This window comes from Carassius carassius, chromosome 50 (genome assembly GCF_963082965.1).
Source record: "Carassius carassius chromosome 50, fCarCar2.1, whole genome shotgun sequence".
NCBI lineage: Eukaryota > Metazoa > Chordata > Actinopteri > Cypriniformes > Cyprinidae > Carassius > Carassius carassius.
In genome coordinates, this window is record NC_081804.1 from 8,888,367 (window position 1) to 8,912,111 (window position 23,745).

A 23,745-nucleotide genomic window follows, 5' to 3' on the forward strand; every position below is an offset into this window, starting at 1 on the left:
TTAAAATAGTAGTTATAAATGTTTATTGTTATTATTAATACTACAATTTTTTGTTATTTAAACTATTTAAATAATAACAATTATAATTTTAAAATGTATTGTTTATATTTTTAAAATGGCTGTTATTAAATATTTTTTATTAATTATTAACAATAATACTTTATAAATAATAATAATGAAAAAATTATTAATAATATATTAATTAAACTATTAAACATAGTTGTTGAATGATAATAATAATAATAATAATAATACATATAACAATACTAATTTAAATGTTTATGAGTAATAATAATAATAATTACTACTGTTTTTATTATTGCTTCTAATATTGTTATTGTTATTTAACAAAAACAACAATAGTAATAATAATAATAATAATATAATAATATAATTATTATTGTTTTGTTAAATAACAATCATATTAGAAGCAATAATAACAGTGATAAATATTATTAGTATTTATTACTGTTATTATAATATTGTTTATAAATTCTAATAATTTTCTACATTATTTGTTTTCACTAACTCAACATGAGTGAAAATGGCCATGCTTACCCAGAAGTCCTTGAGCCAACACTAACACTGCTAACACTGTTCTTTTCATCTGAACTTTCAGAGAAACCATTGAAAGATTGGGACGACACAGCTGACCAGTCCCTCTCAGACACGCTTTTTGCACACTGGGGTCATGACCTCGGCCCAGAGAGCCGCAAGGTGGCCCTGAAGAAGTTCCACTACTACGGTTACAACAGCTACCTCAGCGACAGACTCTCTCTTGACAGAGCCATCCCTGACCTCAGGCCCGACGGGTAAAACAATCACTCACTGCTCTCCACCTTCTCCTCTCTCCCTCCTATTAGCAAATGCATACACACAGGGGCGTAGTTTATGGGGGGGATGGGGGGGAGGTAACCCCCCCAATATTCAAATCCATCAGTTACAACCCCCCCAATATTTCAACATGAAAATCACAGTAGATCAAATGAAAAATATAATATGAAAAAATAGAATTCATTTATTGTGTAAAAATAATTTTGTTCCTAAGCAAATATGAGTATGTCATAATAAATCAGACAAAAAATACTCCCCCTCCTTTGAACCGATTGGTAACGCCCAACCAATGAGTCGCACTTTGACCAAAACAAGGTAGTGGCGTTTGAATGGGAGAGCACACAGTTAATGTTAACGCCAACAATGTAGAGAAGCGCTGCACAGCGGACTATATTTAACTGCTGGTCAGAGAGGGATGCAAAAAAAATAAAAAAAAAACAAAGCATGTACTGAGAATGAGGTATGAGAATATTGTGTAATAGTTAGTACACACCACATATATTTTAGCTAGCTAATCCATTGCAATGTTTGTATTTAGTACTATGTACTATCAGTATAACAAGTTACCAAAGCAGCTGTCTGTTTTGCTAGTATATTTTTCAATAGTGTCTGTAATTATCAACGACAAAAGTATCCACATCGGTGTTTGTTTTCTTACTAAATTAATCTGACTTTTGAACGAATTGGATGAATTAACGATTTAAGTGGCTAACTCATTAAAACAGTGAAACACTGCCGCCTACTGGCGGTTTCAATACTTAATTTCTTTCTTTTGATAATCTCTACTATGTTAGAATTTTATGAATGATGATTATACACAAATTTCATAACGTTATGAGGTGTATAATCTCTTAACATGTTTTATAACAGATTCGAGGTAAATATAGCTGCAGGGTAGAAAAGTCAGCAGAGGGAGAGGAGGAGCAGGTGATCAGGTAAAGAAGATACCATTCAATCAATAAAATAAAATAAAATAGGAAACAGTATAGAAAAACAGCAGTTTTGTAAAGTTAGGCTATACATTAATGCCTTTAATGTTTTAAAGATGTGTTTCCCTTTAGAAAAAAAATAAAAATGCATTAAGGTGGAACGTAAAAATCTTAAAATAAATGTCTAAATGTTGTCTCTTTCATATTTGTATATGTTGAATTTGTAATCAGTTAAAGCATGTTGATAGATAGATAGATAGATAGATAGATAGATAGATAGATAGATAGATAGATAGATAGGAAGAAATAAATTATCCAATAACAATACACATAAAAAAAAAAATTTTTGAAAAAAAATAACGGGCAGCATACAACGTTCAACCCCCCCAATGTTCAAACCAAATCCAGCCCTTGCATACACAGCCTTTGTTCTTGTAGAAACATCGACTTTCCTTTATATTCATGGTCATCGAGAACAAATGGAATCACTTGGAAGAAGATAAGATCCTTCCTCATAAATTTTCAGTCTCTTTTTTGTTATTAAATACTTTCCTGGGCATAATTAAATTCAAACAATAAAATAGTTTATAATTGTATTTTATATATTTTCTATCATGCAGTTGTGGGAGAAAATGGAATTATAATTCATAATTCAACTTTTTATTTAATATAACAACACAAAATGTACATTACAATAGAAATATGGATATGGATTTATACGAGACAGAGCAATAATAAAGTTGGCACAGACATCATCTTTCAAAGTGTCAAACTAGAATTAAACGCCTCCAGATGTGTAATTGTTATGTGAAATCAAAACAGTCTCCCACTTTCATGTTTATGAAATATAAAACACATAAACACCTCCTTTTAGACTCTTCAAACTGAAACTAAATTCCAGTCAAAAATACTACTAATGAGATTAAAGGCAAAACTTAAGAAAAGAAAAAATTTGAGATATTTAATCTTAGAAAGGCTTCTCTTTCAAGTCTGTATTTATGTTCTGTTGTTTTTTACCGTCTGCAGGTGCAGAAACATCTCGTACCCCTCCAGTCTACCACAAGTCAGCATCATCTTCATCTTTGTGGATGAGGCGCTGTCGGTCATCCTGCGTTCCATTCATTCAGTGATCCATTGGACGCCCTCCCACCTGCTCAAGGAGATTATCCTTGTGGATGACAACAGCAACAATGGTGAGGGCTTGATTTTGCCCCAGCGCTGCTTGCTTGATTTGCTGGGGGCATACCGGGACCCCTTCAGAGGGGATTGATTCTTGTATGACAGATTCAGATGAATAATGCATATGTATGTGGTCTGATGTGGAAAGAATATTTGAGGTCTGTAACATGATAACACTAGGGGATTTTGGGCAGCAGATGTACATGTATTCTGTATGCACAACTAAATGTTTTATGCTTTGGCATCAGAAGCTAGTCACTTCTCTCACAAACATTCTAGTTTAGAAGGAGTCAGTTTAATCAAGCGAATTCATTGCATCACAGAGACAACTGAATTGAATTACAGTACATTTTCAAGAAAAGGTAAAAAATATATGAATATATATATTTTAAAGATATACAAAAATTTTGATAATATTTTAAAGATGTAATGATAATAAAATAATAATTAATTATATTAAATATAATTTATATATAATATATAATTAAGTAAAAAAAATCTTAAGGTCAAAATAATAAATAAAATGTTTTAAATGAGGTTTTGAAGATATTATTAATTATAATCATTAATATTTATATTTTGCTAATATTTAAATATTATATAATAATATTAAATATATTAAGATACACTGTTAATGTTAGAAAGGTAAAAATAAAACATGAATGCAAAAAAAATATTTATAAAACATAATAGTTGTTAATAATGTCATATTTCATTATATAATAATATCAAATATTTAAGATATACTATCAGTCAATAATAAATAATGCTTGTTAATAATTATGATTTTACAGATATTGTTTAATATGACTATATAATATAAAATATATAAAATTCACTGTCAATATAATACAAATAATAATTTAAAAATAAATATTTAAAATCTACAAATAATGTATAGTAATGTTTTGCTTAATATTTTACTAATATATTATCATACAAAGGTAAGATACACGTTCAACTAAAAACAAATAAATATTTTAAAGATTGGTAATTTAATTGATTCAGTTTTATAAAAACACAAAAACAACTAAATTATTTTCCACACACTATAAATAGGGATGTATACACTGAAATCTAATATATAACTGCCTTTAAATTGTGTCCCTGCTAGGGGATAAACAAATTAGTTGGTCCTAGACATCAAAATGATTGTAAACCCCTGTGTTAACTGTTTGCTTAAGAATGGCTATTTTCAGAAGATTATTACTGGCTCTGTGTCTGTGCTGTGAAGTACACTACTGAGGTGGGTTCATCTCCGGCCATTCAGAAAGCAAAAGCTTTTATTTACCCCCAGTCACCTCTAGCGTATTTGCTTTTCCAGAATAATGACTTCTCAGTGGTTATGCTACAGTGACCTTTTACTCGGTGTGTGTGGGATATGGTAAGGGGGCAGAGTGGTTAACGTGAGGTGCAGAGGTTTCATTCTCCCACAGATTGACAGTGGCCCCACGTCACACCATCTGGTTGCCATGGTGAGACAGGATGATGGGTCTCTCTCTAATAAAAACAAACAGCACAGGAGACAGATGGGAGGGGAGTAATCACCAGCAGACAGCGGTAGAGACTCCAAATATCACAGACCGCTGGCAAATATTAGTGTCTGATGTTCGCAGCATTTCAGTTCATGTCTGTAATTCCCTGAGAGGTCGAAGGGGGAGACTATATAAACGAATTAGGATTAGAATGTAATCAAAGTCAGGTACATGTGTCAGTAGGGTCTCCCCGCTTCATTTTTGTTACTGTTTGTATGGTCAAACTATGGTTGTTGTTTTATTCAGTGCTTTAGAAATAAATTTGAATGTGAATTTCTGGCGAGAGGCCACAAGAGTGATTTTAGTAAAAAGCAGGTATTAGGTATTAATTTTCTGATTGCATGAAGAGACTATTTTTCAACTATTTTTCCCTCTTTCCTTCACTTCACGCAAAGCTGAACTGTCGGAAAACCTGCAGAGATTTGTGGATGAGACCAACCAGCAGCGTCCCGACTTCATTAAAGTGGTTCGGCATGACAGACAGGAGGGTTTGATCCGCTCTCGGGTCAGCGGCTGGAGAGCTGCGACCGCTCCTGTCGTGGCCCTGTTTGATGCCCATGTGGAGTTCAGCGCTGGATGGTCAGTGACACTTGATTTTTAAGTCATTTTGCTGTCAGTACTGGACTTATATATATGATTTAGAGTTTATAATATATAAAAAACTATTTATAAACATAAATATATACATAAAGTGTGTGTGTGTGTGTGTGTGTGTGTGTGTGTGTGTGTGTGTGTGTAGATTCACATGTGTTTCATGAATGAAACCCAAGGTTCTGAAGAAATCTCGTTTGTATGTCCTGTTGTCTATTTGACTTAACAGCATGGGAATGCAAAATATTCATTAAGTTTTTCAACACAACTATTTGCAGAGTTTTCTGAAAATGCCATTCTCCGTTTGTCTTTCAAACAAATAGAAAATCGATCTAACCTCCAAAGAAAACAACTATTACGGCAGAGAAGCTCATAGACATGCATCATTTCATTCAAAGTCTAGTTGTGCTGCCTTTTACATGTTGAGAATTCAGATTTGCTGCAAACAGGCCTTCTGTGTAATAGTGTTTTTGCTCATTGTTTGTATTGATTGCTGTATCTTTTACTTTTATTGCTCTTTTGACCCCAATACAAAGGAAATTCAAATACCTGCTTGCCTAACAAATCACATGTTAAGCCAGTGTAACTGTTCAAATGTAGGAGACCTACAGTGCATGTGGATGGAAAAGTCTGTTCTTCCCTGTGGGTGTTAGGGCAGGAATATGAGCAGAAGTGCCTGTCTACTACAATTACTGTGCTAGGTGCAGCTGTCAACTTAGATACCTGTTAATTATTCTCTGTGCAACATGTAGAAAAAAAACACCTCTAAAGGGCTTGGATGGAGTCCAAGTGTTTCTTATGCATTTCAGTTTATCCCTGCTTGAAATTTATGCTGCGTTCTGTCAGTTAATAGATACATTTGGAAGTTTCTCTAGGGTGGATAGCACAGCTTTTAGCTAGCCTGAGGCTACTTTCCGTGTTCAAATGCGCTAATGCCTGTCTTCACAACTTTTGAGATGGTCTTTTAAAGTTTTAGATCGTTTGGTTCTGAGAAGTCATTGCCCACCAAATTTAAAACTACAATCAGCTTAAATAATCAAGTGTGAAATCACATTTCACTTGTAGTGGCTTGGGAGGAACTGCATTAAACATGGTACTCTGGGTTTTCAGAGCTCTCAAGAGACAACTTAGAAAGATTCATTCAAAAACTACTGGCCATGAATTGAAAGCATGTTCTGTTTCTGTTGATCTAAGGGCTGAACCAATCCTTCACAGAATCAAAGAAGACAGAACCCGGGTCGTCTCGCCGTCCTTCGACAACATCAAATATGACACATTTGAGATCGAAGAGTATCCACTCTCAGCTCAAGGGTTCGACTGGGAACTTTGGTGCCGCTATCTAAACCCTCCCAAATCCTGGTGGATGCAGAAGAATCAAACTGCTCCAATCAGGTAACCACGCAAGATACGACCACCATCAACTCTACAAAAACCACTAAATTCATTTTTTTTTTGAGAAATACAAAATAACTGTTTAATTTCCCTTATAATGAATCTTATATGCCAAACAATAACCAAAAATGATTTTTGTAAAATATCTTAATCTTTTTTTAGGTTACCATTTTTAATTAATACAATGGCATAGTTTTAATTTAATTGGAATATTACTATGTGGAATATATAGATGACAGTAATGGTTCCTGGTTTAAAAACTGGTGCACTTACTTGTGTAAACTTATGAACTAACTAACGGCCACATCGCGACATGTTATCTTAGGAAACCACAAAATTCAGAAGAGAAGATATAATATTTTCTTGGCTTAGACTGAGACTAAATAAAATAATACATAATTTCTCAAGAACAAAAAATGAACAGATAAATGTGAAATATTAATGTAGTGAAAACGTTGAACGTGTATATTAATGAAATGCAAACATATATAGGCAGTATATACAATGTACAGTAAATGCCATAAGTTATTTTCACAAATATGTAGCTACTTTCTGTACTTTCAACTATTTTAGTCATACAGTACAGATCAAAAGTTTTGACACACCTTCTCATTCAAAGAGTTTTCCTTATTTTCATGACTATGAAAATTGTAGATTCACACTGAAGGCATCAAAACTATGAATTAACACATGTGTAATTATATATGGAATTATATACATAACAGAAAAGTGTGAAACAACTGAAAATATGTCATATTCTAGGTTCTTCAAAGTAGCCACCTTTTGCTTTGATTACTGCTTTGCACACTCTTGGCATTCTCTTGATGAGCTTCAAGAGGTAGTCACCTGAAATGGTCTTCCAACAGTCTTGAAGGAGTTCCCCGAGAGATGCTTAGCACTTGTTGGCCCTTTTGCCTTCAGTCTGTGGTCTAGCTCATCCCTAAACCATCTCGATTGGGTTCAGGTCCGGTGACTGTGGAGGCCAGGTCCCCATCACTCTCCTTCTTGGTCAAATAGCCCTTGATGCCTTCAGGGTGACTCTACAATTTTCATAGTCATGAAAATAAAGAAAACTCTTTGAATGAGAAGGTGTGTCCAAACTTTTGGTCTGTACTGTAGTTTTGAACCCTGACAGATGCCCTCTTAATAACTTATGTCCTGTGTGTTAATTGATGACTCAAGAAACTGGATTAGACTTTACACAATTCCCAAAGTCAATTTACTATGTTAAAATAGTAAAATACCTTCTCATATCTCATTTGACTTCATTGTTGCCATGTGTGTCACCTCTCTCAACAGAAGCCCCGCTCTGATCGGTTGCTTTGTAGTGGATCGGGAGTATTTTGAGGAGATCGGTCTACTGGATGAAGGCATGGAAGTTTATGGAGGGGAAAATGTGGAGCTGGGGATCAGGGTAAGAGAAATTCATACTGCTGACGAGAGTTTTGAAAGTGCAGCAGGAGACAGGATGTCTGGAGTTTGAGTAGAAGAGCAGACGTGTGTCGATGAATAATGCTGTTTCATTTGATGAAAAGACGCTTTATGCAGGTTGTTCTTTGAGGGCAGATGGATATGTGGAGGCTTGCAGCCTCTGGTTACAGATAGACCTCGGTGTGTGTGTGTGTGTGTGTCTGTCAGTGCACACAATTAAAGTAGAACTCTCTGCGGCTCACTAATGATAACCTGCCAAACTTACATCTCGCTCCAAATTGGCGGGGTCCTAACCTCTCTTATTACACATGTACAGAGCCCCATGGAGACCTCTGCCGACTCCCATCAGACCAAGCAGTTCTGTAATTAGCCTCCGAAGCCAGAATCCAAGCCCAGGCTGTGAATGGAGCTTACCACAGAAGACACACGGCCACTCTCACTGTGATTTAGCCTAGCAAAGTTGCAATCACTCCACTCCACAATATCGAGCAGATCAAACTCCCCATTACACGCATAGATTTTTTTTCTGGGTTTCATCACTCAGAGCCTCAATTAGAAGAGAGGAAATGAAAATGTCTCAGGAAGTGGCAGGCACCATGTGTGCGGTGGGATTTGGTAATGTGTGGAGATAATGGGTCTCAACATCTGTTCATACAGCTGTGCCTCTATAGCCTAATTCCACACACTCATGTTCTGAGCTCCTTTGTGCCCCCGAATCTCCAAACGTAACATCGCACAAATGTTGCAATCCTGAAATGTTGCAGACACTGCCAAAAATAGAGGGGAAAAAACTGAAAGTTTGTCCATATTTCTGCAGCAGGTTTTTGAAGGTCTGTAGTTCAGGCATGATATTAAGATAAATTTTCTTTGTCATTTGGTTGCATTTTTAGTCAAGAGATGCTATATGCACTTAAAAAAAAATAAATAAATAAAAAATAATTATTATTAAATAAATTAAATAAATCAGTATTTATTTTTTTGGTTTGCAGTGAAAATACCTAAAAACTAAAACTAATATTAATTAATTATTTTATTTGTATTTTGGTAAATTTTATTAGATGTTAAGGTTTTGCAACAAAAATTTAAAAAGCAAATCAAAAGCACAGATAATTTTGTCGTGGTTTGTTTATTTAGTTAGTTAGCCCTGAAGATAATTTTCTGTGGGATGTTTTGGAAAGGGACCAGGTCTTAAATGTGAGTTACATTTTTAGATCACTGCAAATAATTTATTTTAATCAGTATTTTGTCTTGTTAAAACAAGATCAAATGAATTGAAAAGTATCTTGCATCTGATTTTTAAGTCTTGTTTTCAGAGATTATATTTATTATTAATTTAGAAAATGTTTTAATCCAAAGTAACTTTCTTTTTACTTTTATAAAAAAAAAATAGTTTTTTGCTTAAATCAAGATGAAATAATTTGCCAGTTGTGAAAGACAAACTTATTGTAAGATATTGTTTGTGTTAATTAGCATTTTTGTTTTGAAAGTAAATCTTATTTTAAATACTATACATTATGCATAATAATATAATATAATAATAATTATCATTATTAATTTCTTATAACTTCTATACTGCAGTTATGTTTTGAAGATATGGACAGTTTTCTAAAATTACACCTTGTCAGTTAAACTCATGCTGGAGGCACTGACCCTCATTGACAATGTGTTAACGGGAGTTATTTTTCACTTTGAAAGAGGGTACATGCTCAATAAAAGGTCAATGCATCTGTTCTCTTCTATTCTTAGCTCTCTTGAAAGGGCTCTGTTTATCAGTGACTGAGAATGAAATCTGCCTTTGATCATGTCAGATGTCAGCTTGGTGTTATTTCTAATCTGTTGTGGTTCCAGGTAAAGAATAATGATTTTGTCAGTAACTTCCCTTTTGTGACATGCTTATTGGTGATTAATTTGGGCAAGGTAGGGGAGCATTAAATTGTATTGTACAAATAATAGGCCTGTTCAAATATTAGGTAATATTAGGCAACATTATTCATATAATAATATTAATAATATTATATTTTTTGAATATATATAATGAAATACTTTTTTCCTCTTAATGTTTATTATTATTATTATAAAAATATTAATATTTACAGAAGATACATCATGTAATAAGGATATATATATATATATATATATATATATATATATATATATATATAGTACAGACCAAAAGTATATATATATAGTACAGACCAAAAGTTTGGACACACCTACTCATTTAAAGAGTTTTCCTTATTTTCATGACTATGAAAATTGTAGATTCACACTGAAGGCATCAAAACTATGAATTAACACATGTGGAATTATATATGGAATTATATACATAACAAAAAAGTGTGAAAAAACTGAAAATATGTCATATTGTAGGTTCTACAAAGTAGCCACCTTTTGCTTTGATTACTGCTTTGCACACTCTTGGCATTCTCTTGATGAGCTTCAAGAGGTAGTCACCTGAAATGGTCTTCCAACAGTCTTGAAGGAGTTCCCCGAGAGACGCTTAGCACTTGTTGGTCCTTTTGCCTTCTGTCTGCGGTCCAGCTCACCCCTAAACCATCTCGATTGGGTTCAGGTCCGGTGACTGTGGAGGCCAAGTCATCTGGCGCAGCACCCCATCACTCTCCTTCTTGGTCAAATAGCCCTTGATGCCTTCAGTGTGACTCTACAAAATAAAGAAAACTCTTTGAATTAGAAGGTGTGTCCAAACTTTTGGTCTGTACTGTGTGTATATATATATATATATTAGTTTTAAGAATGAAACAAGAATCTTTTGTATACATTATAAATTAAATATTATTTTTAAAAAATCATAAAATTGTAATTAAAACAATAAAGTAGAAAATTTTGTAAATTAGATTTTTATTTAGATGTTTAGAGACAATATAATGCCGGTTTGATTCTCATTTCATGCTTGTGATATTTGCTCCTTTGCGACAGATTACAGACTGAATATCTCTGTCTGCAGCAGGTATTGTATGCAAATGTGAGAAAGGATTTTTTTAATGCTTCGGGAGAACAGACGGCTCAGTCACGGATCATTGGGATTGTTTTCAATGATTATGCATATGAATCCTTCTCCTGGCAAATAGGAACAACACACATCTGTCCACTTCCGTTGAATCCCGCCCAACGAGTCATAGCGTTAAAATCCTGCCAAACAAACAGATCAGAATGAATACGATCCCCCCCTTCCCATTCATACAAATAATCAGATACAAAATACACCACCAGGGTCTCTTGATAAACCAGCTTTTAGTTTGAGGCAAACTGGATGCTTTTAAATATTCAGTTCAGCTGCACTGGAATGACCCTGACATATGCCTCAGCCAGATGTTGCACTTCATATTTCACTTAACCAGGCCTGAATGAAAGTGTTTGGGTGTCAATGTCTGAATGAAGTGCAGCACGCATCTAAAATATAATGTATATATAATATATAATACAAATATATCATGTATTTGTAGACTGCCTAATGCAATTAATGTTAAAGGGCATTTTTTTTTAAAGCAAATTTTTCTTCATCCTTGTCAGAATTCAAAACACAAGACATTCATGTGTGTGTACTCAGGTATGGCTGTGCGGTGGAAGCGTGGAGGTCATGCCCTGTTCCAGAATAGCTCATATTGAGCGCGCACACAAGCCCTACACAGAGGACCTGGCAAATCACGTCCGCAGGAACGCTCTGAGAGTGGCCGAGGTGTGGATGGACGAGTTCAAGAGCCACGTTTATTTGGCCTGGAACGTTCCACTACAGGTGCTAAAGTCCCTTATGTTTTATTAAGGCTACATTTATTTGAAAATATACAGTAATAAAAAATTGTATTGTGAAATATTATTAGAATTTAAACTAACCTTTTTTTATTTTAATATATTTTAAAATGTCATTTATTCCTGTCATGGCAAATCTGAATTTTGAGCATCATTACTTCAGTCTTCAGAGTCACAAGATCCTTTAGAAATCATTCTGATATGTTGATTTGGTGCTTAAGAAACATTTCTTATTATTATCAATGTTGAAAACAGTTGTGCCTCTACATTTTTTTTTTTACAGGATTCTTGGATAAATAAAAAGTTCAAAAGAACAGCATTTATATGAAATAGCAAACTTACATAACATTATAAATATCTTTACTGCCACTTCCGATCAATTTAATGAATCCCTGTTGAATAAAACTAATAATTTCTTTCAAAAAGAGATTTTTTCTGTTATATTGATCACAAACTTTTAAATAGTAGTGTATAAATTAACTTGCAAGAATGCAAAATAGAAGCATTTCCACTTGAGGTCTCAGATATGTATTTGTATATCAGTAAGCTATGCTAAATTGCTTGGCAACCATAAGTCAATTTAATTATCCTTTGCACATTAGTTTTATTGTATTTCAGCTGTCACTGTTTTAGAAAAGAAAAAAGCCACTGTAAGTCAATCTCTACTGTGTTTTTTAACCATGGTTAAAGGGGATTTATGCACTTGTTTTACCTAACAACACACATATTTAACCATGTTTTCTGTAACAGACAGCCTTGAGTGGTTTTCAGTTCTACATTAGTATATTAATATAATGGAAATTAAAGGAGACATGCTGTTTGTCATTTTAAGTGAAGATGTAATGGGCTGAGATGTAAAGACCTTAGCTAGTCTTTGGGGCTTTTAAATGAGCTCTCACTTTTGAGCTGTACATATTCTTCCCATGACACCCTGAAATGTCGCAGCATATAGCATCTCTTCACTTGAAGTCACTGTAAGTGCCTGAACCAGGAGCGTAGCATCTTGGTATGCAGGGTATACAGTCTCCAGAATGTAACTCGTACAGTTGCAATCCACATAAAATGTGATGGAATCATATTTACAAAAGAAACTCATGGTAAATGTATTAGGAATAAAAAAATGTGCATTAAAAAAGTCTGTGAATAAATAATGAATTTCTAACTGCAACTGGAATAATCTCGGGCTCAGCATTGCATCTGAAATGGTGCTCTGATCATTCTGAAATTCTAAAGCCAGAGTCGAATCAGTTGGCGATTTTCATTTTTATTTTTGAAATAGATCTACAATGCAAAGTCATAATTATGAAGGTGCGCATATATAGTTCTAGTTCTGATCCTAGAACTGACATGATGTTGTTTTTAAGAAATTTTTAATACAAATTTTAATATCTTAAAATCGCAACAGAGAGGGGCCGTTATATATATTTTTTGCATATGGGCCGGAGGCTGACTTGCTACACCACTGGCCTGAACATGAAGGACCGAGATAAATGTACATTGACTCAATAAGAGCTTTTTCTCTATCATATTCCTGAGCATCATGTTCTAGCTGTTGAATTCTTGTGTTCTCATGACTGCATGTGCTTCTGGGTGTTTGTTTGTGTGTGCAGGACTCAGGGATCGATATTGGTGATATCAGAGAAAGAAAAGCTCTCCGAGAGAGACTCCGCTGCAAACCCTTCAGCTGGTTCCTGAAGAATATTTACTCTGAGATGAGAACCTACTCAGAGACAGTCGCTTATGGTGTAGTGAGTATCCACTTTTCGTCAAATAACTTCTTCACTTTAAGGTCCATACCAAACTGATTCCATTTGCATCCCTCATATACTGTACAAATATGTTACCTAAAATAATTATCTACAGATGTGCCAATTTTTTATGTCTAAAGGCATTTTTTCAAATCATCAAACAAACAAAAAAAAAAATTATTATTTTTAATTTTAGTGGAATTTTTACAATTTTAGAATACATTTATTGTGTTTTTAACTTCTGTATTAGCAAATATGTATGTGTGTGTATCTATGTGTCTATGATATATATATATATATATATATATATATATATATATATATATATATATATATATATATATATATATGTACACGCATATATATATATATATATATATATATATATATATATGTACACGCATAGTTTTTAGTCTTTGTTCTGTCACACATCCTATATACACTATACAGTTTATACTGTACACATATACTTTTTAAAGGCTGCATTTAATTGATCAAGTGACAGTAAAGATGTTATGAAAGATATTTATTTCAAATAAATGCTGTTCTTTTGAACTTTCTATTCATCAAAGAATCCTTAAAAAAATGTTTCATGGTTTCCATAAAAATATTAATTAGAACTATTGTTTTCAACCTTGGAATTCAGAGAAATAAATTATATTTTATAATATATTAACATCTAACATCTAACAGTTATTTTGAATTGCAATAATATTTCAAAACATTACATGTTTTTATTTTATTTTATTATGTTTCTAATCAAATAAATGCAGCCTAGGTTAGCATAGCTTTTGAACATTTGTGTATGTTTTTAGATTTTAGTTGACAGAATGAGTTTATAAAAAAAAAAGACTTGGAAGTTGTTGATTATGCATCTGCTCTGTTACCCTCCTTTTTAAAGAAATTAGCTATTCCATAAATTAAAAAAAAAACACTTTCTCATCATCCTGCTTTCAGGAAGTGAGCTCTTCAAAGACAAGTCTCACTTATTTGTTATAATTTTATCTTGTTTTGTTTTCACTTATTAGGTATAACAAGGCATAACAATATAATACCATAATCAAATTTATTCAATTAGTTTGACATAGCTCAGTGCAGTTTATTAGCACTTAGAGACAAATCTAATAGATTATATTGTTTCTCAAAATATTGAGTTTATACTAAATATATATTTTTTTACTCGAGGCCTGCCGTTTCTTCATTTATCACAATGAAGGGCCAGCAGAGCGCTTTTCCTAATTGGTATTCTTTTGTGGAAAAGCATAATTAACAGCTCCATTGTGAAGACAAAGCAAAGCTGAGCTCCAGGGCATTTTCACGCACATTGGCTATTAGCAGACAGAGGAAGAAAGATGTTTTTTGCGTTCTTAATTCATGTTCTCCTCTGCGGATTTGCAGTGTGAAATGGGTCTGATGTGCCGGTTCATATATTGCATCTTTGTGTGTGTGTGTTTGCATGTAGCTCAGGAACAGCCTGAGGCCGGATCTGTGTGTGGATCAAGGTCCCCACTCTGACAACATTCCCATCCTGTACATCTGCCACGGCCTGACGCCTCAGGTTAGTGTCCAGTCCACTGCACCTTCTGGCTTTCATCCTTTTTCATTCCTCAGAGCATGTGTAATTCATTTATATATATAACTGCTCATGTCTGACTTCATCATGTCTCATGCTCTCTCCTTCCATGTTTCTCACTATATCTGTACAGCATGTGACATTAAACATTTTTAAGAACTTAATTTTGGCCTAGAAATCAAGAACAGGAAATAATGGGTAGAAACGAGTGAAACAGGACCAGAAAACGTTACATGTTTCCTTGAACCTGCATCACCTTTGTACACCCGTGGCTAAGTGTTTTAGAGCATGTGTGTTATATTATTATTTTATAAATTATAAAAATCCATATGTTTTTAAATGTTAAAATATTAGATATTTTGGTTGCACTTTATTTAACAGTACGTGTACTATCTAGGGCTGCAACCAACGATTATTTTGATAATCGATTAATCTGTCGATTATTTTTACGATTAATCGGTTTATGTACTTATATTTTAGTTTTTCCCATTTTTTCCCCAAGTAAATTATTAATAAATGGTCTTTATCCTTCAGCATAGATTTTTAAGAGATTTTAACCATTTTGCACTGTCATATCCTCATCAAAAAATATACCTGGAGTTGTTTTATTGTGTTAGTAATCCTTTGTCCAACTCTTCTGCAATCAGAACACTGACCCATACTCTAGCAAATTTCACAAGGAGATTTCAAATAATGTTTTCACCATGGCAGTCCTTAGAGCTCCTAAAGTAGTTTAACATCCCGAACAAAGCTTATTAAGGAATCTTTCAGAACATATTTTCAAGAAGAATAAGGATAAAACAGAATAAAATTGCAGTGCATTGTATTTTATTATTTACTGGGAAACAGCTTTATAGCTTTTGCTGTGAAATTGTAAACAATCCTTCGAAAAAAGTGCCAATGGCATGAAACCTGAATGGAACTCACAATTGAAAGTAAAATCCATCAGAAGGTTGTCCAGAAAAAAAAATTGGACACACACAAAAAACCTGCTGTGTGAAAAAGAGCAGTGAATACTTAGAAAAAAAGTGCATTTCAAATATCTTTAAACATTTACCTCTCTCATTCAGTCATAATTAGGCTGCACGACTTAATTTTGAACTAGTAAACGACAAACTAATCACAGAACATGTTTGTAAAGCTTTAAATGTTAACTGTTAAAAAGCAATGTTATCAGCTTTGCAAACAACATTGTACTGGAGAATCTGCACAAATGAAAGTCTTAGGGGCCGTTCACAAATCGCGCCTAAAAACGCGTGGAAAACGCTAGGCGCACCGCTTTCTCCCTCTTTCCAAAGCGCTCAGGCAGAAGCGCCCCTGAGGCGTCTGCCTTTGCTAAGCAACCATGACGTGCTCTCTCCTTGAAGACGCGGAAATTTCAGCAAAGGATAAATGGATTTGCAGCTCAAAAAATCGCTTGCAGTAGCTCTGCTACTAAATTTATTTCAGAATGGAAATCCATATACAACTATGATCAGCTGTTCCTTTCATCTTGACTGAGCTTTTAACGTTGTTACGGGAAAGGATGAAGCTGATTGGTTAGTTCTTGTCACATGACCCGCGGTGCGCTTGCGGCATTCTGAAAAGTTGAAATGTTTTTAACTCGATGCAGTGCGGTGTTGGAAATAACGAACTTGAGCGCGCAAAAGACGCGATATGTGAACGTCCCCTTAAACAGTTCAGTAGTGCAGAGTTTACAGGTTACTCTTCTTTTTTGAAGGCTCAAAGTAAAGTACTCCCACATCCCGCTGAATGCTGCAGAGACGCTGTTCAGGAAGCACATGACATAAAACGAGGCCAGCTATTGGCTATGCGCTACTTCTCCTGCTGTACTGGCTGAGTAAAACCTCCGGTGGCTCATTACTGCCACACTTTGGTCACCGCAGATTTGAAATATGCACGAAATGAGCCGCTTACGGCAAATAAAAGTTATTTAGCAACGAATCGATGACTAAATTAGTTGACAACTATTTTAATAATCGATTTTAATCGATTAAATCGATTCGTTGTTTCAGCTCTAGTACTAACATGTACTTAAAGTGTACTTACAGTGTATTTATCTAAGAAAGTTCTGATAATACACGGTAACTACATGGGGTAGGGTTAGGTTCAGGGTTAGTACCTAGTTATTACATAGTTATTGTAATTACTATAATAAGTATATAGTATGTACATGAGGAACAGGACTGAAAAATAAAGTGCTACCGATATTTAGCTAAAACTACTACATATATATATATATATATATATATACACACATATATTTTTATATATATATAAATATATATATATATATATATATATATATATATATATATATATATATATATATATATACACATATATATATATAGTGTAAGATTATTTATTTTATAATAATATGAATAATTATTAAATATTTTAATAGGTTAAGCATTTTGGAGTATGGATGAATTTTATGCAGTTGTTCTCTCTCTCTTTTTCTCTCTCTTTCTCTCTCTTTCTCTCTCTCTCTCTCTCTCTCTCTCTCTCGCTCTCTCTCTCTCTATATATATATATATATATATATATGTGTGTGTGTGTGTGTGTGTGTGTGTGTGTCTGTGCTAATATAGAGATACATTTAAATTCTTATTTTATCTTTAATCTTCAATGGGTTGTTAGACAATACTTTAGCTTAGCGTATTAGCACCGTAGCAGTTACAGTGATCTGACTCGACACATTAAAGAGCCACAAAACGGTACTGTTTGAATTTCTTACAAAATGACATATTTGAAAGCTGTTTGTCTCTGCACAAAAGCATTAAAAACAATTGGCATATTCATTTAAGTATGATTCTTCCTTCAGTTTGTTTAGTGAAAAAAAAGTACAATAAATTGTAGCTTTTAGATTTTAAATCTATTGGGCAACTACGGTTGTCTGGTTGAAATTTTTTTTTAACCATTTAAAGGCAAATACATGAGTACTGAGATTCCAAAAGATTGGAAAATATAAACATTGAATTTTAATAGCTGTATCATTCATCCTTATTCCCATCTTCTGTACAAAGGCTCTGCACACTTCAGTTGTTTAATTCATTGTGGAAATGTGAGTTAAAAGACATTTCTTCCTCTATGAAGTTTTCTATTTTATGAAGATTTGGCTTGTATGAGCTTTCCCATCTTCCTGTCACAATTGATCTCAGTGGTTCACAGTTATACTCTGTCAACTTATTGCAACCCATTAAACCGTCATTGTATTGCAAAAAACATCATTATTTTGTGCTGAGGCCCGAAATATAAATTTTTAAACAGCTGGGCTGCTCAGGGCAATCCAGTCTGTTTTTTTTTTTTTTTTTTTTTTTTTTTTGCCTTATTACTAGTGTATTACACAACCAGGTTTCACAACAAACAATATCCTGCTAAAAATACTGTAAAAATAGGGAACTTTCTACATAAAGCATTGCCTCTCTCCGGGGGATTTCGGATTTAGACTGGGCTATAGTCACTATAATGAATTTCAGTAAAGATCAATGACTTCGAACACAAGCAGGGAGGGTTGTTTCACCACCACAGGGGCTTCATTTAGATGAGGAAGAATTGTAGAATGTGAATATGTGACAGAGAAATATAAATGAGAGGGAGCGAGAGGGAGGGAAAGGCCGAGAACAGCACTGTCAGCATGATTTTAACTACTTAGCTGGGTCTCTTATACATGCCTGCTGAATTCATATCCGTGTGTGCTTCCACTTCTCTTATTGGAAACGGCACAATGGTGCCAAGCAATGCAGTCAGTTTTCAGTTTCTATTCTTGCTGATTTGAAACTTTTTAGAATCTGTATGTTAAGGGATGGTGAGGTACAAACGTACAAGGACAAATGAGATCAACAATAAGGTATTTTAATTAGAATATCCAAGAGACAGCTAAATAAATCCACATCAGATCAACCAATAAACATCAACAAGAACGGACAAAATACCAAACAGCAAGAAGACTTTAAATAAGACAGCTGACGAGGGGAAAACAGGTGGAGGGAATGCACTCAGGGAGCAGTTGAGGGTTCAGTGCCGACCCGAGACTCGAACCCACAACTCTAGGAGTTAGGAGTCAAATTCTCTAACCACTAGACCACGACTTCCCCCTCCTGTATCATTTATAAATTCTAAAAATAATAAATATAAATATATAGATTTTATATATTGTTAAAACTACTACATATATATATATATATATAGTATGTAAAATTATTTATTTTATAACAATATGAATTATTATATGTTTTATGATCCCTGCAATCCTACCTACTTTTATGTAATTGTTCTCGCTTTCTCTCTCTATATATGTGTGTGTCTGTGCAATTATAGCTATATATTTAAGTTCTCTACCGGCCAGAATTTTTGAATAATTTACAGTATATTACATGTCTGTTTGCACACTTAAACTGACTTTCTGTCATTTTAAGTCATTCTGAAAGTGTGTGAGCAATATATCGCCGTCTCTGTACTTGTGGTGCTGGATTTGTTTTATCTTTAATGGGCCGTTAGACAATACCTCAGCTAACCGTAGTTGCTCAGGGATTTGCACATGTTAGAAATGGAGCATAGACATGTTCATTCTTTCTTTCAGTTTGTATCTCCCATTCATTGGGCAAGAGGAGCATTGTTCCCATACAACAGCCATAAATCTCTCAAGAAGTGAAAAAGCAGGCTTTTCCTCAAGCAGAAACAGTGCTAAATGAGTCCTTATTTTTCTTCTTTCTTATATTATTTCCTGTCCCATTTTAACCCTCCATCCCTTCCTGTCACAGTTCCAGTGCTCATCAAAGGATCCCGAAGGACGTGCATTGTTTCCAATGTGAATGAATGATTAATTGTTTTATGTGTCCGTGGAGATGCACTCGCTGCCTCTTCAGCTTTTGTGTTCACAGAGATTTGCCTCACAAGGTGCTTCACAAAAAGTTTGAACAGTTAAGCATTGGTGCCATTCCAAAGTCAAACAATTTGATTAGACTTTACTGTAGGCTCAGGTGTACCACGGTATTTTCAAAAACAAAAATATCTTGACACACATAATCAGTCTCAGTGGAAAGCATGGTAGCTCCCAAAGCGATGAACGAAAATCAGGGCTGAATACTTTTTGTACTTTATTGTGAGCAATATTAAGATTAGTTTACCAAATCATTGTATGGCGAAAATAGTTCTCTGAAGGTGGTATATTAGTGTGCATCAGTATATTTATTTTGTTAATATTACCCACAACCCCTTGCACTATTGAAAATAAATTTGTGACTGCATCTTTTAAATGTATGGACCTAAAAGCAAAGTAATTTATATAGCTAAATGTTAACATTTACACAGAAACAAACAGAACATGTATCAAGGTGCAGTTGTTAAATGTCCCATTACTGACTTTCTTTCTACTTACTTAAAAGTATGTGCATTCCCAACACCAGCCATGTACACACACTTTAAGGGCTTTGTAGAAGTAACCAATTGGCATTCAGCCCAAGTTTGAATGGTGGGTATGAAATTATCAAATGAGAGTCGGTCGATAAGAAAAAAGTTATCCTTTCCTTGAGCCCATTAAGATGCAATACTAGGTATCCACACTAGCCATCAGCGCTGCATCTTAGAGATTTTACAGGAAAGACACAATTATCAAAGATAAATAATTCATTTTATTGGCTGGGGAATACAGAGCTGTCCAAACAAACATTCTGACGGTCCAAATGAATGGATCAGAATGATAAAAAACATGTCATGACAATAAAACTTTCTTGTTATTTTGGGCTTGATATGCTTCAGTGCTTGACATTTTTGTTTTGTTTTTGTGGATAAATTAGATTGTTCATATAATAATTTATTTGAATATATTGTAAAATGTTATTTATAACTGTGATTCAAAGCTGAATTTTCAGCAGCCATTACTTCGGTCTTCAGTCTCACATGATCCTTAAGAAATCATTGTAGTTTGCTGATTTGCTGCTCAAGAAACATTCCTTGTGTCCAAAAGTTTAAGCAGGTTATGCGCATATAATTTAAGCATGCTTTTCTCCTCTGTTCTTTTAGAATGTGTACTACACAAGCTCTCAGCAGCTACATGTGGGAGGCTTGAGTCCGACCATCGACGACGATGACAACAAGTGCCTGGTGGACGTGAACGGCCGACCGCGACTGCTGGAATGCAGCTACGCCAGCAACAAGCACATGAAACTCTCCTGGCTCTTTACTCAGGTAAACTTTCATGGGAAACTATCAATCATGTACTCAAAACATTTTTTGTTATGGTTTTGGGTTATTTGGTATTTGCAGTGGTCAGTTTTTACTCTCTGGTCTATTTTTTTTATAAAGTTTCATAAATAGTGTTGTTTTAGTATCACTGAGGTATTAATATAGTTTAAATAATGTTTTTGAATAGGGTCACTCTGTGTCAAATCAACCAAAAACTTTCCCAGCTCAATTTTTTAATTTTGCAAATATTTTTTTCTGAAGAATGAAAAACATGTACAGTGAGGAAAGCCATATTATTAAATATCATGGATAAATATTTACTGAGTAATCCACTATTTCATATAGGGGGGTCAAATGGCAATTTTCACCTGTGATTCAGTGCCAAATTAGAGGGGGTTAAAACTTATTTAAGATGGCAGAATCATAATGTTATTTTTACACAGAGATTGGTAGGTCTCTTAGTAAAATCTGTTGACTTTAGCAATCGTTGTTGCATTATGTGCCATGGAAACAGCACTTTTCAAGTTTCTTTCTCCAAAGATTGCATGTCTGTAACTCGAGAAGTATTAAAGATATCTTAATGCCCTTTTAGATATTGGGTCTTAACAAACTTTCCTTTCGGCATCTTAATTTCTAAGGCCCTAAATGGTTCTGTTGTAGAGATATTGGAATTTAGATATGGCTCCAGGAGTAAATAGTTCAATTGTACACATTTTCAGTGGTCAAAAACCAAATGTGGGTCACTTTGCATAAATACGATACTTCTTTTCTTTTAAAGAGGATTGTTTGAAGAATAAATAATTTAAACATACCTCTCTGAGTTCCATAAATATTCTGTTTTCAAACTTTTTGCTCCTATAACTCAAGAACTATTAAAGGGGTCATATGAAGTTGCTAAAAATAACATTATTTTTTGTATCTACATACTGTGCATTATTGTTTCTCCTCTATGCCCTGTCTTTCTGAAACACGTAGATTTTTACAAAGCTCATTGTTCTGAAAAGCGAGGTGTGCTCTGATTGGCCAGCTATCCAGTTGTGAATGGATAAAAACCTCAAGCATCTGACTGAAATGTTACGGATTTCAGATAACAAAAATGTTTTTATTAATTTTAAAATTTATTTGTATTTAGTTGTAGTTATAACAAGCTATTATAACCCTGGCCATAAAGAGCTTCACTATTCCATAGTGGGCCATTACATTCTACACAATCCTCATTACACACAGATGTACTTTACTGCACAGCTCATTAAAAGCCGATGTCAAAATTGTTCCCTATTTTGAAACAAGTTCTGGAATCATTAAAGTACTAATTTGCTGTCAGTTTGCAGCATCAGTTAGCCCTCGGGATGTGCGACTGCACTGGACACATTCTGGATATCCAGCATTAATAATTAAGAGGTGTTAGTTGTGTGTGTCGTAAAGCTCTCTTATTTCAATTCAAGCGCCATACTGGATTGTAGTAGACATCTTGATTTTATTCGCACTTAATATGTGCGTCTCTATTAAAGGCAGGTGAATTCATATATGTCATAGCAGGCATGGCGCCTAAAAGGTTTAGCTGAAGTGTGCTGGAAATGTCAGAACAGGTTATTAGAAAAGGGTAATGCTGCCCCGTTGGGAGAGATGTCGAAGTAGATGAACAAACGTGCTATCAGCAAAAGTGTAAGAGTATGAATGATATCAATTCTCACACAGACCCTTGGGATGTCGTTTAATGTCTCACACAAGCTCGGTGGGTAAAGGCAGCCACCTTTTTTCTTCAAGTTATTTAAAATGGAATCAGATGGGGCAAATCCATTGTGGCCTTTTAGGTGCGATGAATAATTGATGACAAAGCCAGTGAAAGTGATCTGGCTCTTGACTCATAGGAGAGCATCAGAAATGGCTTTAATTAAGTCTTTATCGACTCACGTCTGCTTTTCAGTCTGTAACCAGGATACTGCTTGGCCGGTCATGAATAAATTTGCCGTTAAGCTTACCTATTATATGTACCCAGCAGAAATATATTATTTGAGTTCTTTAGGGTGTTCAACACCACCAGCTGTCAGTGATATTATTATTTTAGGGAGGCTGATTTGGAACAAACCATAATTGAAGCAGATGCAGTGTTCCTATCAGTGACGCCTGTTCAATGATGCATGCCAGACTATTTTATAATTAATGGGGCCTTAATAATACCTGTTTATAATGTACATGAAATTACAACAGATAACCACAAAAACAGAGCTAAACAAAAACCTTCTGGTTTGACCCTGACTGTAAAACAGTAAGACAAGACCTTTGGCCCTGGCAACATAAAAAAATATATAAAAATTAAAAAAAAATATTAGATACTTAAAAAACAGATCTCCTGAACTTCAGATTGTATTGCTAAGTGTTTAGTAACTTGCATAATTATTCATCCAATACAAGGTATAATCGACTGAGAAGTGCTTTAGTCCCCAAATTCAGGAGCATGGATTGCAAATTAATTCTTATTTTATATCTACAGTCGTCAACTTAATGGTTATTTACAGGCTTGCATATGATGAAATCTTTCTGTTTTATTTGAAATTACATTTTGTTTTACATAA

General features: G+C 34.2%; 1 protein-coding gene across 1 annotated transcript in view; it reads left to right on the plus strand.

Moving 5' to 3' along the window:
• The window catches only part of LOC132133631 (polypeptide N-acetylgalactosaminyltransferase 18-like), a 48,903-nt gene that overhangs the window by 23,617 nt on the left and 1,541 nt on the right, over positions 1-23,745 (plus strand). Inside the window, exons 2-10 of the mRNA XM_059546517.1 lie at positions 620-812; positions 2,790-2,956; positions 4,873-5,056; positions 6,263-6,460; positions 7,760-7,874; positions 11,460-11,645; positions 13,270-13,407; positions 14,870-14,965; positions 21,008-21,172. Coding sequence (XP_059402500.1) covers positions 620-812; positions 2,790-2,956; positions 4,873-5,056; positions 6,263-6,460; positions 7,760-7,874; positions 11,460-11,645; positions 13,270-13,407; positions 14,870-14,965; positions 21,008-21,172 — 1,442 coding nt within the window. The remainder of the gene's footprint in view (positions 1-619; positions 813-2,789; positions 2,957-4,872; positions 5,057-6,262; positions 6,461-7,759; positions 7,875-11,459; positions 11,646-13,269; positions 13,408-14,869; positions 14,966-21,007; positions 21,173-23,745) is intronic.